At 33.3% G+C, this 17,542-nt stretch overlaps 1 protein-coding gene across 2 annotated transcripts in view; it reads right to left on the bottom strand.

Annotated features, from left to right (window-relative positions):
- Positions 1-1,901: 1,901 nt before the first annotated feature.
- The window catches only part of LOC106076706 (AT-rich interactive domain-containing protein 2-like), a 32,399-nt gene continuing 16,758 nt past the window's right edge, over positions 1,902-17,542 (bottom strand). The window contains exons 13-21 of one of the 2 annotated variants that reach the window (XM_013237516.2): positions 16,684-16,842; positions 16,431-16,581; positions 15,354-15,488; positions 15,131-15,261; positions 10,250-13,466; positions 9,452-9,587; positions 6,376-6,564; positions 6,203-6,294; positions 1,902-5,016 (exon numbers count right to left, since the gene is read on the bottom strand). In XM_013237516.2, coding sequence (XP_013092970.2) covers positions 4,878-5,016; positions 6,203-6,294; positions 6,376-6,564; positions 9,452-9,587; positions 10,250-13,466; positions 15,131-15,261; positions 15,354-15,488; positions 16,431-16,581; positions 16,684-16,842 — 4,349 coding nt within the window. In that variant the 3' untranslated portion in view covers positions 1,902-4,877. The remainder of the gene's footprint in view (positions 5,017-6,202; positions 6,295-6,375; positions 6,565-9,451; positions 9,588-10,249; positions 13,467-15,130; positions 15,262-15,353; positions 15,489-16,430; positions 16,582-16,683; positions 16,843-17,542) is intronic. The other variant, XM_013237517.2, reaches the window with a different exon arrangement.

Raw genomic sequence — 17,542 nt, 5'->3', positions numbered from 1 at the left:
TGTACTTTTCTACTTCCGGTAAGTTTCAACATTATTCGCTTTTTTTTCTTTTTTTTTAAATTATTTTTGTGTAATAGATCTATATTATTCTATATTGTTTGTTTTATACACTTTTCGGATGTTCCTTCAGAAGTGAAGATAATTCCCATCATCTCTTTTCATTAGTCCCTTGACTTTCGTCGTAGAGGTGTTGTGACAGTTCGCGCAACCAAATCCTTTCACTTTTCCCGGTCAGTAGCTGTTCCTTAGCAAGAAAGACTGTCAAGTTGTTTTACGTTGTCCTTATATCCATCTATCAGTGACACTACGGCCCATGGTAGGCCATGTCCTGCTATAGCAAACCTCTCCTCCATTCTGATCTATACTGCGCTTTACGTCTTCATGCCCGGACCTTTAGCTGTTGTAGATCTGACATCATCAAGCCACTGTAGCCTACTCGTCTTCTGCATTTGAGTCTTCATATAGGCCTAGTTGGTCTACTTCTTGGTTGGTGCATGTCCTCCATCTGGTTTCCTCGTGTATGGCAGGAGGCGGGGAATTTCTGCGGGAAGGGTTCGAACCGAGAACCACAGTGTGTTTATTTGGTTAATGGTACAAGACACCCTCCCTAAAGAACAGATAGAACTTGGGCTAGTAGTCTATAGGCCCAATGCAAAATTGACTAGTAATAAATGACTTATAGCACTGCCTATTGAAGCGTTTTCTAAAATTAAGTGTAATAATTTGTATAAAAAATTTTTTTTGGTACATTACTAGTAGCTCGTAAGCCTACAACAGAAAATATAACGTGTTAACTTTATTATCATCTTATACATTACACATGTTCCTTCATAACAGAAGATAATTACGTCCTACGTGTATCCATCTCGTCATACATTAAACTCCACTAAGTCATTGGTTTTCCTGGCTGATTCCCATTCCAATCACTAATGGCAATATGCAAGAATTTCGTCCTAACGTATGGAGTTTTTTAAAAGTCTTTCTCCTTGTGACCTAAGTACATGTACATGTATTAGTTGTTTTATTTGTAAGTTATGGCGGAAAATTATGAACAGCCTGTCTTTTAGGTATCCGGTGTAAAGCCCGAGTTTTTTGTGTCAATTGTTAGCGCTACATCATGTACGCTAAGCTCTTCACCAAATAATTTCACTATGAAGAAAGTATTGACTTTAACTATATGAATTGTGAAAACTGTATTACAAACAAATAGATCACTAACTAGCGGTAATGTGATTCGATACAAAGATGAACTGCCACACATTGATATAATTAAAATTAAAGCTTAATTCTTTGTTATTAGTTGGCAACAGTTCAGTTCACTCGATAGTGAATATCTGAAACAGTACGTTAGAATGACTTATGGCATTAGTTTTACATGCAATACTCCTCGATAGTTCAACATCTTTTTCTTCAAAACACATAAGTTGATTGTATGACTAGTCTGGAAAATGTGTTGCAAATCCCTTTTACTCTTTCATTAACTTTATTTCAAGTATGTCTAAATACATCAACACATTATATCAATGTGATTGTGCAAATAATCTAGGCAGCAAGGTGTGATAGTCCCCTAAAACCTTCCAAGTGCATCCATAATTGATTAGAGGCCTAGCATGACCTTAGTCACAGCAGGCTAACACTCAGATAACATATACATCTCCCTATAGTAAGTCAAAAGTCAGTTGTGAATGTCATTAATCAATGGTATAAAACTACATCTTTTAATTTTTTTCCCGTAATAGATCACATTCGATATGTATTTATGAAGACAAACCATTTAAATTTATGTTATCATTAACAGATACACCCTAAGCATTTAGAAAGACTAACTCTTAAGGTAGAATATAAACCTACTCAAGCCTTAATCAAGATTTCTAGGTGCTAGAAATGAAGAAGCTAACAAGTTTTCAATATGTAAAACATGTTTCATTTCATTGGAACCTTACAGTCATGATTGGTAGAGAAGAAAAACATGAAAATGAGGCTTGGGTTTTTGGATGAAAACACAGACACACATGCTAGTTAAAAATTTTAAAATGATATTTAATGCATATAATATGATATATGGGGAGATGTGAAAGATGATTTAAATTAAAAAAAAAAAAGACAACATACATAGTTCAAGCATGAGACAAGAGAATGCCGCTCTGTTACAAACAAAGAGCAAATTAAATTCTTGAGCTGTAACAATTGTTACTAAGTTGTTTTTTTTTAAGTTACCAATAATAAGCAAACTCAGTTACTGTAAGCTGCATGTATATAAAAAAAATCACTAAATATCTGCAATGTCCAGCATTTAACATAATGATAAGGTTTTGTAACATAATAACAAGTGGATTGACACAAACGACTGGATCCCTGGTGTTTTCATGGAACAAGCTGAAATACCTTGGAAATTCTTAAAGAAACAAAAAATAGATGAGATTTTTGTTAAAAAAAAATGTCTAATACTTGAGGTCCCTCACAACACATGAGAACCACACATTCAGATGAACCCTTTTTTTTTTCTAGTCACTTCTAAACTGACTCAACAGAGAAATAAGTATTCAAATGAATTTTTTTTTAAAATGCACAAGTAATCATTGACGATTTGAATAAAGACAACAACTCAAAGTCCTGACAACCATTATGTCACAATAACACTGTAATATATTATAATTCAGACTATGTACATGTGTAAATATAAGAGTTGACAGACAACATTGAACTTTGTTCAGCAATCCAAGTCAGCTTCTCTACAGCTGTTTTTATCTCAGAGCTACATTATCTACAACATTGAAGCAGGGAAAATATTGAATAAGCCAAGTGTGATGCATTGTTTGTAGTTTCTAGAAAAGCATCAACTTGGGATTGGGAGGGGGTGGGATACCACAACATCTGCTGCTATCTCTATAGATACAGTGTTGTTTTCTGTAGTGAAATACTCCAACAAGGGGGGGTAAAGGTGGATCCATGGGTTCTTAATCTAACAAAAACAAAAAATGACGGTAACATACAAGACCTAAGGAGAACATGCATGTCAAGATAAGATACAGATTAAGTCATGAATTGTTTTAGCTGGCAAGTGTAAGCCTCTAGAATTGAATGCAACATATCTTCTTTACTAATATACCACAACTATAGTCTTGTCAATTTTCTTTATTAAACAGTTCTATTAAAAGGCATCTATAATCCCAAGAGTTTATAAGGACAACTTCTTATAACCCAAACTCTTTCACTAAGTTGAACAGAATAAAGTATAATTTTTTAAAATTATATTCGCATAAAAATGTACATACAATGTTAGAACTTAGACCAAACAAAATATTCCTCATATAGGGTTCAAGATAACACAAACATTGCCATCAGAATCATTTCAAATAGTCTCATCTTAATCTCAACAGAAATGACACTGTACTGGCATCACTTCATTTCATTAAGTTCATAAATATGTACAATCACAAACTTTCATTTTGTTAAGCCTGAATCAATTTAACAATTAGTTTGATGTGACTGGCTGCATTAGAAACACATTATGAATATATACAATTAAAGGCTTACAATTAACTTAAGTTACCATTATAGGTGACATCATTAAGGAATGATAAATTTCAATTAATGTTCCTTAAATACTGATTTCGTAGTTTTTGTTAGTGTAGATAAATTTAACCTTATTTTTACAATTTAGAATGTTTTTTGTTTTTTTTTGTTCTTATAAATAAAAAAAGATTTAAGTTATGCTGATGAAAGAAATACTAGAACAAATACTATTTATTTTAATCATGTCTAAATCAACTCATACAAATACAACAAAAGAAAAACAACAAGTTTCATTTATTTTAAAAAAAAAATGAGTAGATAAAAATTCAAGACTGAAGTTGACTTACAAAGGCACAACTAGGAGTAAGAGACAAATTCTAAAGAAGCACAAGTTTATAAGTGTGAAACAAGTGGAAAATTTCAACCATTTTTTTTTTGTTTTAGTTTCTTCAAATGAAAAGATAAAAATGTATGTTTCAATTTCAAATCAAACTCTATAGACGCTAGAACAGGAATGTTTGTCAGCCACAGTTGAGCTGTAAGTCTGAAATCACAAAACTTCAACCACTGAGCTTCTGTACATCACTGGTGGCATTAAATACACCAACATACACACACTCTCACTCCTCTGGTCATATAACATCCTTCTATGTACAGCATTACCAGGTAAGAAACAATGACCTAGGCTTACATAACTTTGGACTGTTTTTGCACACCATGTTTTAATTAACTATGTATATGTTCTCAAAATCACAGTAACCTGTAATTCAGATGAACTTGTTAAAGGTAATATTTGTATATAATTCTGATCCAAAATCAATTTTAGTCCTGTCTGTAACAAAATTTTATTGTTTACTTTTAAAGAAATAAATTACATCCTTATTTCGAGAGAAATAAATTTTAAAATAATAAAAAAAACAAAAAAAAAACACAGAAACAATCTTTGTAGTTGTTAAAAAAATAGAAGTCAATAATATCAGCAGCACCTCAGAGTCTACAACATGATACTGAGAAAAAAAAAAACATTTTCAAGTAACAAATATGTTTTTTGTTGTTGTTTTTTTAATTATTTGGACAGTATGCAATGAATGCATCTATAATAACATACCATACTACACTAGTAACAAACCACTGTATAGAGATCCAATGTAACAAAAATTGATCCTAGGCTACACCTTAAGTTGCTTTAGCCCTCAACTCTTGACACTCTATTCATTCATGCAGAGGTATAGTAGCCTACAAGATTTGACATTCTTTCCAACAGATAATTATAAATATTTCCTTTCACATTCACTGACTGACAAACAGAGAAATTCATAGACAAAAATTGTACAAAGTTGAGCCTCTATAAAGTAGCTTCACTACACCCACAACGATGTTGATGCCGACTTCTGCTCACAACACTGCATTATTTCCCATAAGCAGCTGGCTAGAGCTGTGGATGCTTCAGCAGAACTCATCATATGGTAGGTCAGCTGTTGCTCATGTCTACGAAGTAGTCTAGAAGAAAAAAATATATATATATATATTCATGTGCTAGTTGTAGTGTAATTATCATATGTTAACATTGTTTAAATGTTGTTTTTTTTTAAGAAAAAAATTTGGTTTCAATATTTTTATTACAAAAGATTTTCACTAATTTACTTTTTGATTCCTTGTGAAGGATTATTAACCACTTCTTTTCACAACTTTTAATATCAAAAGAAACAAGGTTACAAAGATAATTGGTGTGGAAACACAAACTCAAAATAAACAAGGTTACAAAGACAATTAGTGTGGAAACACAAACTCAAAATCGGCCCCTGAAGTGGTCCACCCAGGCAGGTATAAAAAGCAGGTTTCAATATTTTCAGAAAGAATATCAGAATGAAATTCTATCAAAGACAAATGACAGAGAAGAATAGAGAAAGAAGGTTGACCGATCTTGTGTTGTGCCCCAGCAGTCCAGCAGACAAAGGGTTAGGTGAAAGTGAAGGTGAAGTTAGATGTGAACCTGGCCTGTCATTTAATGATTATCTAATTGATCTAATTGTTTTCTAAATTGTCAATCTCTTAATAATCAAAGCCTCAAGACAAAAAAATTCCATTAAAATAAATCCTTAAGTTAAGTGTCTTTGCCATGATAAGTTACACTGCAGTTCAGGCGATTATATAAAAAACTATTATTAATTGTTGTTTTAAATTATGTTCCGCTTATATGCATATTAAATAGATTTTTTCTCTTTAAGAAAAAAGTTAATTTTTTTTTTTAAATGAAATAATAAGTATGACAGAACTTACTTAACTTAGCAACACATTTGTAAAAAAAATAATAATTTTTTTTTACAAAAATTCTAAAACCATTTGCATAAATGTCAAAAATATGGTTAATAGTAATCTCCCTTACTAAATAACCTCCCCTGTTTGTTACTATTAATAGTGGTGTATTTTTATGAAAAATACTGCTTGCATAGTTAATTTTTTAAATTAAATTTTTCACTTTCAAAGTAGCCGTTGCATCAGAACTTTGAATGGTCTAAAATATGGTGTTGGATTTTCAATATCTTTTCTAGTTTATGAGACGGACGGGCAGACAAACCACTCAGGGGGCTGCTAAAAATGAGTTGAGATTGAAGGGCCATCTCTCATCATTATACATTGGTTAAAAAAACAAAAACATTTTAATTGGATGACAATTTTTGTTTACCGTCTTCCACTTGATGAACAGCGACAAATGTTTCTTAAAATAAGAGCTGCAGTAAGTCGAATGTGTTTAGACACTGGGCCTTCTCTCTGTTCCTAGAATTAAAACAAAAATATCAGTTTATTTTATGACATCCTTACATATTTACAGAGCCTCAAAATCTCATTTCAACTTACAGTGAACTCTGCATAAGGAGGCTTAATAGCAAAACGTCGGATAGCTTGCATAGCAGCATCAGGTGGGTAAATCATTGGTTGATGAGGTGCAGGGGATGGAGTTGACGTCACCCCTTTAGCCTGCTGTAGATTCGCAGCAAATCTTCTTTGACATGCATTTCTCATGGCCATCTCTGAACAGTGGTGGTCCTAATTTACAATAAAATAAGCAATGAGTTATACTTTAAATTTACTGACAATATGTTTATACCCAAAAAATGAACAATCATGTTAAAATGAAACATTAGTAAGATCAATGAAGATGACTATTATTCACAGAATTAAAATCAAATTTAATTAGCTAATTGAGCTCTACTTTCTGTTGCTAAAATTCCAGTTTAACAACACTCAGACTACATCTATCACCTACAAGCAACAAGAGTCAGTTTATTTGATCATCTGATATTATAACAGTATGCAATTTTAGGAACCAGAGGTATTTAACCCAATAGCTCTGATTTCCAAGAAACTGCACTTAACATCCTATGCAAAGAGAACGCTATTGGGTTAAAAAAGTGAACAAATCAAATGACATTCTCCATAATTTTCTGTAAAATGTCTATGTTTCAGAAAATATGCATTTTGATAAAACATTTCAATGAACAATCACTCCACAATGTAGTAATGAGTTAAGTACAAAAGGTCTCAAGTAAAGTATTAATGAAGATCTACTGTTGACTATGCATTTGTACGATGGTTGCAAGTTACAAAATGGCAGAGTAGTACTAAAGGCAGAGATGCCTACATGCCGAAATGGAAATGTGTATTCCCAGACCTGGAAATGTGTATTTTGAGGGGCAAATGTGTATTTTTCATAAATATATTGCAAATAACATACATGAAATGCAGCAATCATTATCTTATCTTATATAATACAGATGTTACTTCAAAATAGAACATGATTATGTCCTACGCGTCATGCATTTAGTCATGCATGTTAACCAAAGACTTAAAACTCTGCCTAAAGTTAACACAGCATAAAGTTGTATAAATAAGACATTTTGTACATTTGTCAAAATATTTACACTTTTAGTTTTTGTCAAAGACTTTTATAGAATATATACGGTATGTTAGAATGATGCCATTCTTGTCATATAGCAATGATTTTAGTATCATGATATTTCACATTCAATAATAGCAATAACAAAAATTCATACCAAAGAAAGGAAATGTTTGTTACAAGTGAAATTAGACAAACCAAATGAAATGATTTGCTTAGATGGATCAGTGACATCTAATTCTATAAAAGTAGTTTAGTTTATAGGCAATTTCTTTACAAGGTAGCCAGACACTGGAAATATTTTATCACATTTTGAAAGAATTTAGATTTTCTTCTTCCAGACCATTCTATGCAGAGTTAGCAACAGATATTTGTTCAGGCAGATAATCCTAATTAGTCATTTAACTTGTTTCCAATATAAAAGCTGAGTTATTGGGTCTGCTGAATAGATAAACTCTCTAGCTGTTGTAAGATAAAGCTATTTATTCTGGTTTCTGATGATTGAAGTTGTTTTATAAAACAGATGTGTTGAAGGAGGGTGCAAAGAAACAATTTAATAATTTTTGTCAGCATAATTAAAGTTTTTCTTTTGCAAACACACTCAGCCTTCAATGACTGAGATTTCATTCTTTGAATTTAGGCCTTCATAAGTAATAGAACCTAAATAGTCACTAGTTACTATAACAGTGGCTTTCAATCTGCCACAGAAAATACGTTCTGCGAGTCAGGGAACATCAGTTTGAATCCCTTTAGGCCCTATCATGTTAAAAGATTAAACTCAACCAATATTTCCCCTCTATTCAAACCTCTGCCCTTCTCACTATCATCTCAAAAGAACCCTCTCCTGAATTTGATGGTTTACAAAAAATCAAATCTAGATCTAGCTCTAGATCTGTAGGCAGCTTCATTAACAGTTGATTGGTTTTTAATGCGCATAGTGCTATTTAAAGGCATTTTAACAATCCCACGGCATGGAATTGTAGATTCTATCGTGAATGTGAAATACTTGATCTAGACCTATACAAAATGTCAAAGTTAGAACAGTCGATTTTGCCCCCTTTTTTATATTTTAGATTCCATAAAGGATGAGAAAGTAGATCAATAAATCTATTGATAAGATGGTGGAAACTGATGCATTTCAGTAGGTCTAGATCTTGTTACAGATATGGAGAGCCTTGAGCTAGATCTACTTAATCTAAATATATAAATAGATTTTTAAATCTAAGTCTAGTACACACCTGCCCAAGTCACATGTAGACCTAGACTAGAAGTAGATTTAGATATATATCTAAATCTAGAATAATCTAGATATATTTAGGTCTAGATATATAATCTAGATATATTTGGATGGCTGACTGGTCGTGCGGTTTGCGTGCTGGACTGTCGTTCAGATTTATCGATGGTCCAGGGTTCAAACCCTGCCCGCTCCCATCCCCCGTCGTCCTGCGGGAGGTTTGGACTAGGAAGTAATTATCTTCAACTTTGAAGGAACATCCGAAACATGTAAAACATTTTACAAACAGGTCTAGATATAGATTTTAATTCTAAATCTAGATTTACATAAATTATAGGTGCCTGACATTTTAAAATTTCTCTATTTCTAGATGAAATAGAACTAATCAATTACTTAATTCCCAGTCAGCTTGAAGACTTCATATAAACTGACACATTGAAAGTAATGAAAGGAACACTGCTTTATTTAGATCAGTTAGATCTAGTAAACATTTAAATATTCACGCATTAGTGCGTGCAAAAAAAAAAAAAAACGTGGTAGATCTAGATCTAATTAGAATAATCCATTTCCAGGCATTGGTGCACAGATCTATATATACGATTAGCAAGAACTACTTAAAAAAATTTTGTTTTCCTTTAGAGGAGGAAATGCATATTTTCAGATAATAAACTGTACTCGCATATTTTCGTGTCCATTTGCATACAAAATATGCAAGATGCATACTAATAGGAAACTCTGTAAAGGTGATACATCCTAATGATCTTACAAGTAAAAAAATTATTTTAAATAAACAGATAACCTACCTGCACATGGGAAACCAAGGACCAACGTTTCCTATTTAATTTTTCACAAGAGACCCACTGGCATGAAGATTCACTAGTCTTAGGGATATGATGTTTAAACACATGAATAAATACTAAGCGTGAAGTGGAAAAGCACCTAAAGAAGAAATGAGAAGAGAAAAAAAAAGACTTTCAATGAAAACATGGAAAATAAATTAGATCTATTACAATCAGCATTTTAAAGATGGACTTCATGTTTTGCATGTTGTGATGTCTTGATCAAACTTTTACAACTTAGCCAGTACTTCTCATGGGTGGATTAGAAGTCATGATATAAAATATTTTAAAAATATCCTATTAAATTTATCACACAGATTGGTTCATTAGCAAGCCTTTCTTTACTATGTGACATGTAATCGGTACTTTGAAAGCTCATGTAGTTACTAGTTCATTTTCATTGTTCATCCATTCATTTTATACTAACATTATCATATTATATTTACTATTGTTTATATTTATAATTATTATATTGTAGATTTATTATAGCAGAAACATTCTAGCTTCTTTAAGTTCTTATACAAAATATGTTGTAGTTCCATCTATGAGTTAATTTTAAAAAAACATTATCCTGGCAATGCAAGGTTCAAATAACAAGATTTATCAAGATAATAAATCTTTTTTTTTTTTTAACTTGTGCTTACTAATAGTGTATTGTAGTTCAAAGACATTTGAACTAAGTGGATTTAAATAGTTTTCTTTGAAAACAAGTTACAAAAAAGAAAAATGTGGGTAAAAAAAAAAAAGAATATTTAGACTTACTTTCTGCAATTGGACCATTCACACATGTATTCTAGTGGTATTTGAACAGTCTTCTGAATTTGAGTTCCATGACCAGTTTGCACAGTTGTGGCAGAGATTATTTCAAGTCCACCTTTCTTTTTCTTTCGAGTGTCTTGGACAGGACTCACTTCAGGTTTTTTTAGAGGAACTTTTTTAGCAACAATGTTACCCATTTTGTCAGTGGAATCGGAAGTTGAAATGACACTATCATTGCTGGTATCACTGTCTCTAGAAGCATCTCTACTGAAAACTGGCCTGAGGTTAGTGTTGCATCCTTGCGATGAAACACTTGTACCAGGTGTAGGCAGAGTAGATATTTTAGGTTTCAATTGTTGTTGGCTACCTAAAGTTTGAGAAGCACATGATGACTGCTGTACTACTCTCTGATGATGCAGTGTTTGGGTTGCTATGTGTGGAGATTGAGTGGCTGTGCCCTGCTGATGACTGATACCTACAGGCTGAGAATGTAGTGTTGCCTGCTGATGAATCTGTTGGGAAGGGAAACTGTTGGCCTCAGAAAGCTGAACAGTCTGAACCTGGCTAGACTGTGTCTGATGAACTAGACCATTACTATTATTAGTGTTATTTGGTAGTTGTGTAGATGGAATGTTGCTGTGCTGATTGTTTACATTCTGCCCCTGATTGACAGGCAAGCAGCCATTCACCAAGATGGTTGTCTTAGAATCTGAATTATTTGCCCTTACCATTGGAGATTCATTATCAACATTTTGGTTGGATCTAGCTAGATCATGGTTAGTGTTATCTAATGGATAAACAAAACCATTTATTTTACTGGTTTTCTCTACCAATTTGCCAACATCAGGATGTTTTAATACAAGAGTTCTGTCAGTTTCTAGTTTTCCATTAAGAGAATCTTTATCTGAATTATTTCCAACAGAAAGTGGTGATGGGGGAAAGTCACTACAAACAGATTCAGGAGATCCTAAAATGCCATTACTTTCATGACTCATACCATTGCACTGAGAAGGCAACATAGTTGATGTTGGATTAGACAGCTGACTGACTGAATTAGTATCTGTTACAGTCTGCTGTAGAGTAGAGTCACATTTGACTTGAGATTCTAAAATTTGTGAAGGGATCTGGATGGTACTGTTGTGCTGTGTACCTCCATGGGCAGATTGTGAAATGTTCATAGTGAAACCTAGCCCAGTAGCTGGTACTGCTGACTGGGGCAAAGTCTGATTGGATGCTGACTGAATTACAAAGTTTTTTTGTTGCTGAGGAGCTATGCAAATATTTGAAGCATTTCTGGCAAAATTACCAGCTATCTGCACATTGTACGGGATAGTGGTTTGATTAGGGGTGAGCACAATCTGTCTGGGACCCAGTGAAGTAGTTCCAGCACAATTGGAATTTGTCTGTATAAGATTTTGCTGATTCTGTGCAACTTGGATAATATTCTGATTCTGAGCAGCATGGATAATAGTTTGAGTTGGAGGCTGAGTGTTTGTATTCGTTAGTGCAATGGAAGGGACAACATTCACTCCACTTTGTAAAAAGTTTAGCCCAGGAACAGTTACAGATGAGCCTCCCCTGTAGTGTGATGGTACGATAAAAGACACTGTGCCACCCGTTCCTTGGTGCAAAGTCCCGAATGATCCTGAGCCATTTCCCTGCACCAAGACCTGCCTTGGCTGCATAACAAGAGCACCTGGCTGAGTCTGTATCACCACAGTGGTAGGAGCAGGACCTGCAATGGATGGCGCAGCCTGCACAACTGAGCCACCAGCAAGCAGAGGTGAGGATAAAATCATCTGAGATCCTTGCTGTGTGGTGGAAGTCAGCAGAGCTGCTACTGCAGGAGAAGATATTGTTTGAGTAACAGTGTTAGCAGATGCTATTGTAAGTGCAGTGGAGTTGGTGCTGCCTGACTGATTGTTAGTAACGAGTATGTTGGAGGGATTTCTGATGATGTGACTGACTGGAATACTTGATGGCTGTGTGGATGATGGCTGTGTGACACATTGAGGGTTGAGAGCGCCTATTGCACCTGAGCTATTATGCACTTGACCAACACTCACAGTTTTAGGAATTATTGCACAAGAAACACTAGGCGTGCTTTGATGAACCACATTAGTGCCATTAGCAGAGTTTTGATGCACCAGTTGCATGCATACAGGCTGTTGCTGTGCTACCATGGAAATGTTTGTGGTTTGAGGATTGTCAGCAACTCTAGCATTCTGATGCACCACAGAAAACTGATTGTTCTGTATACAGGAAACATTACTACTTCTCTGAACAAAGGTAACATTAGAATTTTGAAGAGAGGTGGGGAGGCTGCTGGTCTGCTGAACTATAAGAGGATTTTGATTAGTTTTTGGCTGCACCATAATAGTGTTTGTACTACTCTGTGTAAATATGTGTTGTTGATTTGATAGTTGATTTGAATTTGTAGCTGAACTAAGCATATTCTGAACCTGGTTAGCCATGCCAGAGGATGAGTTCTGTGTAAAAGATGATATTTGTGTCGATGATGAAATAGTTTGAACTGGACGGGTTTGTTTATTCAGTGTGACTTGATTAGACGTCAAAGCCACAGAAGTTTGTGAGCTTCCTAAACAAGTCTGTGAAGATTGGGAAATGGCATGGGACATGATAGATGAAGATTGATAGGAACCATTTGCTCCAGAATTATTCATCATGTCTTGGTCAGCGTTACCCTGAGAAAGTTTTTTAGCCAGAAGACTTTTTACAGATAAAGCATCAGAGCTTTGTTCCACCTGACCTGTTTGACTGGCAGATGAAAACGGCTGAGCTGAAGCTAATGATGTATGAGGAGAATTCTGAGCAGATTGTGACACAGGCCTGTGGGCATGTTGAGCAGATCCGGGTGAACTCTCAACAGATGTACCTGTAGATGCCACATACGACAAACCTCTTTTTACATTTAAGGCTGTCTGCAACTTGCCATTCTTCAAAAGTTTCCCTTGAAGACCAGGTAGAACTTTAGCTGAGCTTCCAGTATTAGCAGCACTCTGTGAATTGTTGAATCTTGGAGTTCCTTGCAATGGTGTTGAGGTTGAAACTGATGCACCTGCAGGAACAAATTGTGGATGTAATGAAGCACGAGGCGGCTCCATGAGTCGCTGTCTTAATGTTGGCGTGTGAGCTAAAGAATCTACCAGCACAGATTGTGTCTGTTTAGGGCTTACATTCACACTAAGGGGATTACGCACTGAAAGCAAGAAATGTAAAGAAATGCTGGAGTTTGACACTGATACAATATGATACAATACAGACTAACAATGCCAACATAAAGCAACCTTGTTGTCAAAACTTTTGATAGACAGCAGGTCAGACCATGTGTCATTAACTATCAAAATAGTTGACAAAAGGCATGTTTTATGTTTCAAATAGAACAGTTTTTAAAGTATACTTCATGCTGTCACATTTTTTAATATACTAACTGTTAAATAAACTAAAACATGCCAACTATTAGATTTAAATTTGAAATAAAACATTTTTATTCAAAAACAAATTTACAATCATTCTATTTTTTAAATCAGAAATATATTATCCCACTTTACTTTTAAAATGAAATGCTAGCAAGAATACCTTGCAATATAATGGTTTTTACCTTAAAAGATTTTTTTTTACAAAGCACACTAAAAACAATGATTAGTATATTAAATCTGTAAGATAGTAGAAGTCAATACTGGCTAAACTAGACAACTTCTAGTATTACAGAAGCAAAGGAAAATATCAGACCAAACAAAAATCTAGGTAAATTTTGCAATGTAACATGGCTTTTTTAAAATAAAAAAATAAAGATAACTCAATAAACAATACAAAAGGACCTATTTGATAAAACTTAGCTCCAAGCCACTGTGAAGTCAAAATCCATTTTTAGCTATATAAATATTCTTTGAATGACTTTCTCATAGTGTATAAACAAATTGTATAGGGTATAATTAAAATTTAGGACCACTAACACTACAACAGCTGCCTAAGGAGAAGAAAGAGAGAAAAAAAAAAAAGGGGGGGGGGGGGGACAAAAAAAAAAGAAAGGAATTCACTGACTACATTAAAGGCAATGTAAATAAGAGTGCACATACAACAAAAAAATCAACTTAAAAGCACATAGACAATTTATATAACAATAAGAAAAATGGCAGGAAAGATTGGAGCTATTTTGTTTTATTAAATATGAATGCTGCTTACTTAAACACTTCCAACATTCTACAACAAAATTCTAAAAAAAGTGAATCGGTTGAATAGAAAAACAAAAAGAAGATAATAATGCAACTCCCCAGTAGGTATTACACCAGATGTCTCTTTGCACAGAGATTGCAAAAGTATGTATAAATATATCAAAGTATCGAAAAGTAACTTGTGATATTTTAGTATAACAAATGTAAAAACAACAAAAGTGCGACAGCACTATATATACTTCAATAGATATCTAACAGATATTCATGTAACTATAAAAGTAAGCTGACTAAAAGGTTCTGAAAAGGTTTAAAAGATTGAACTTCAGAGAACAATGAAAAGGATAGTTTTAAAATAATTGGTCCTAATCAAAACAAGTGACAACACATTTAAAGCACTCAAAGAGAGAAAATAATGCGCATATACTTTCTTTAGTCACAACGCCTTAATGTTATTAGAGCATACAATTTTAAAATATTTGCTATTAAACTAAGAACTTACTACTGTAAATAATTAATGGAGATAGTAAATATACACTAAAAATGATATTAAACAAAATGCAATACTTTTCATTAGCAACAGATTACTTTACTTCTTATTACTTGAACTCTAATGTACTTAGTCAAATAGAACTTATTCAATTATATAAATACACCATCTAAAAAAAAATAAGGAAAAAAATCTACTAACCTTTGTCAAGTGGCAGTGTAGTAACAGCAAAAGGTCTTTGTGTTGACCGTTTGCAAATGCCTTCAAAGAAAACATCCCTATCACCATTTTTTCTATTGATACTTAGTACTTCACTTTGTGGGAAAATCACTCTGAAAATAATGGGTTGATGGCTTGTCAAAATTGATATTCTTTCAAATAGTCTTAAATTAAAGTCTTGTATCCACTAGCTTTAAAAACTTACTTGACCAAATGTAAAAATTCTGCTGAAGACATGGCATTGTTAATTTGAAATTTACGACAAAACTGCAAATAGTCAGAGAACAACTCCACTTGGTTCACTTTACTCTTTTTCTTGAGTTCAAAAGTTGCATTTAACCTGTCAACAAAGTATTACTGTTAAGACAAACTAAATCACACATAGGACACACCCTTTACATTTGTGCATGGACCAATAATAATGTACAATTCTTTGCTTTTGAAATGTGTTATTTATAGTCCTGATGTGAAGGCTTTTAAAATATGATTACTTGTGTGATCTAAAAAAGCATTCACCAACATACACACAGTATATATATATATATATATATATATATATATATATATATATATATATATATAAAAAACAGAAAAATACACGTGTGTCTGTCATTAATAATAAATAATATTTTAATAAATAATATTTATATATTTATATGAAATTGTACTTTAAGTTTTTATCTTAGTCTTGGCATAAAATTTGTGTTAATTTTAAATTGTTAATTTACACTGAATATTTAGGTTTTAAAATACTTGCTAACAGTGCTGTACTAAATTATAGACTTTATTCTTATTGAACAAATATATATATATATATGTAGTTGGACATATAATGACTATAAAAGGTTATTAACTAGATCTAGATATTTTTTTTTAATAACAAGTTTAGATTCATTAAGACTTCACAATGAACAAGTAAAATGCATGTGAATTCCCCTAGAAGGATAGGAAATGAGGCTGCAAGACTGAGTGATTTGGGGAGATGAGAGAAATTAAAACAACTAAATGTTGTAGGTGGAGATGAGAGAAATTAAAACATAACTAAAGTGTTGTAGGTGGAGATGAGAGAAATTAAAACAACTAAATGTTGTAGGTGGAGATGAGAGAAATTAAAACATAACTTAAGTGTTGTAGGGGGAGATGAGAGAAATTAAAACATAACTAAAGTGTTGTAGGTGGAGATGAGAGAAATAAGGAAAAGAAAAGTGTTGTAGGGGGTGATTTTTTAATTTTAATGCTGGGGTGAATAGTAGTTATATAGGATAATAACATGCAATCTTACCAGCTGGATGTGGTAGTCTGAATGTCAGTGACAGGTTCTCTCACAGGTGGGGTCACTTTAGTCACTTCTCCTCCCCCGGGACCATTTCCTCCACCACTATCAGATATAACACCAAGTGGACTGAATGAACCACTTGGAATCTGGTAGATATCTAAAGATAACATTTCCAATCAGACATGGCATCTTGCGATTATGTTCTAATGTTGCTAGATTATCTAGACACTAACAAAACAAATAAAAAAAAACAACTTACTTGTTGAGTCAGGGTTAACAGGCTGAATGACTGTTGTAGATTTGGCCGCATTTTCCCCAGCTAAATGAGCTGGAGGAATATACTCCACAACTTTGATCCCAACTAATGAGCCAGGTCCAAAGGATTGAGCTTCAATGGTAATTAAGCTAACCAAAGTGTCTAAATGATATTAAAACAATGTATTACATACATATCTATATATACATATATCTCAGTAACAATGACTATGAACAAAAAAAGGTTAAAAATAAATGAAAAAAATTGCTTACACTACCAGACTGGTGTACCTCTTTTTAGTTAATTTCCACAATGGCCATTATGCTGGTGTACTTATTTTTCAGTACTTGCCTATTTCATAAAAAAATTGAGTCATAATCTAAAAATAACCAACCATTCAAAGGCTGCCCCAAGGTGTCTACATTGAATTGGTGTGGTTTTACAAGAAATTTTTTTTAAAATTTGCAATAAATGTCAAACAGCACCTGAAAGATAGGTTTAGGCTTGTAAAAAGCCTAAAGTTGACCAAAATTTTAGTTGATTTAGACTCAAAAGGGTCAGAATTTTATAAAGAAGAATGTTTTAACTTCAGTTATAAGATACTGTGAGAGATTGATTGATTAGAAAAAAAAAAGTCTTTTTCTTTAGAGCTTGATAATAGTAAAGTAAAGGGAGGTATGGCCCCCCAGGAGCTATGGACAAAGAGTGTAATTTGTTTCAGGGCCTTAGGATTGGTAGGGTTTAAAGAAATCTTACACTTAGATCAATTTGAAGAGCCCTTAATGAAAAATGTTTCAGTTAAGAAACAAAACCAATAATATCTAATCCCATAGCTGACAGTATTTTTTATGATTGTACATTT

Source organism: Biomphalaria glabrata, chromosome 6 (assembly GCF_947242115.1).
Source record: "Biomphalaria glabrata chromosome 6, xgBioGlab47.1, whole genome shotgun sequence".
In the NCBI taxonomy this organism is placed as follows: domain Eukaryota; kingdom Metazoa; phylum Mollusca; class Gastropoda; family Planorbidae; genus Biomphalaria; species Biomphalaria glabrata.
This window is presented reverse-complemented; position numbering and strand designations above follow the sequence as displayed.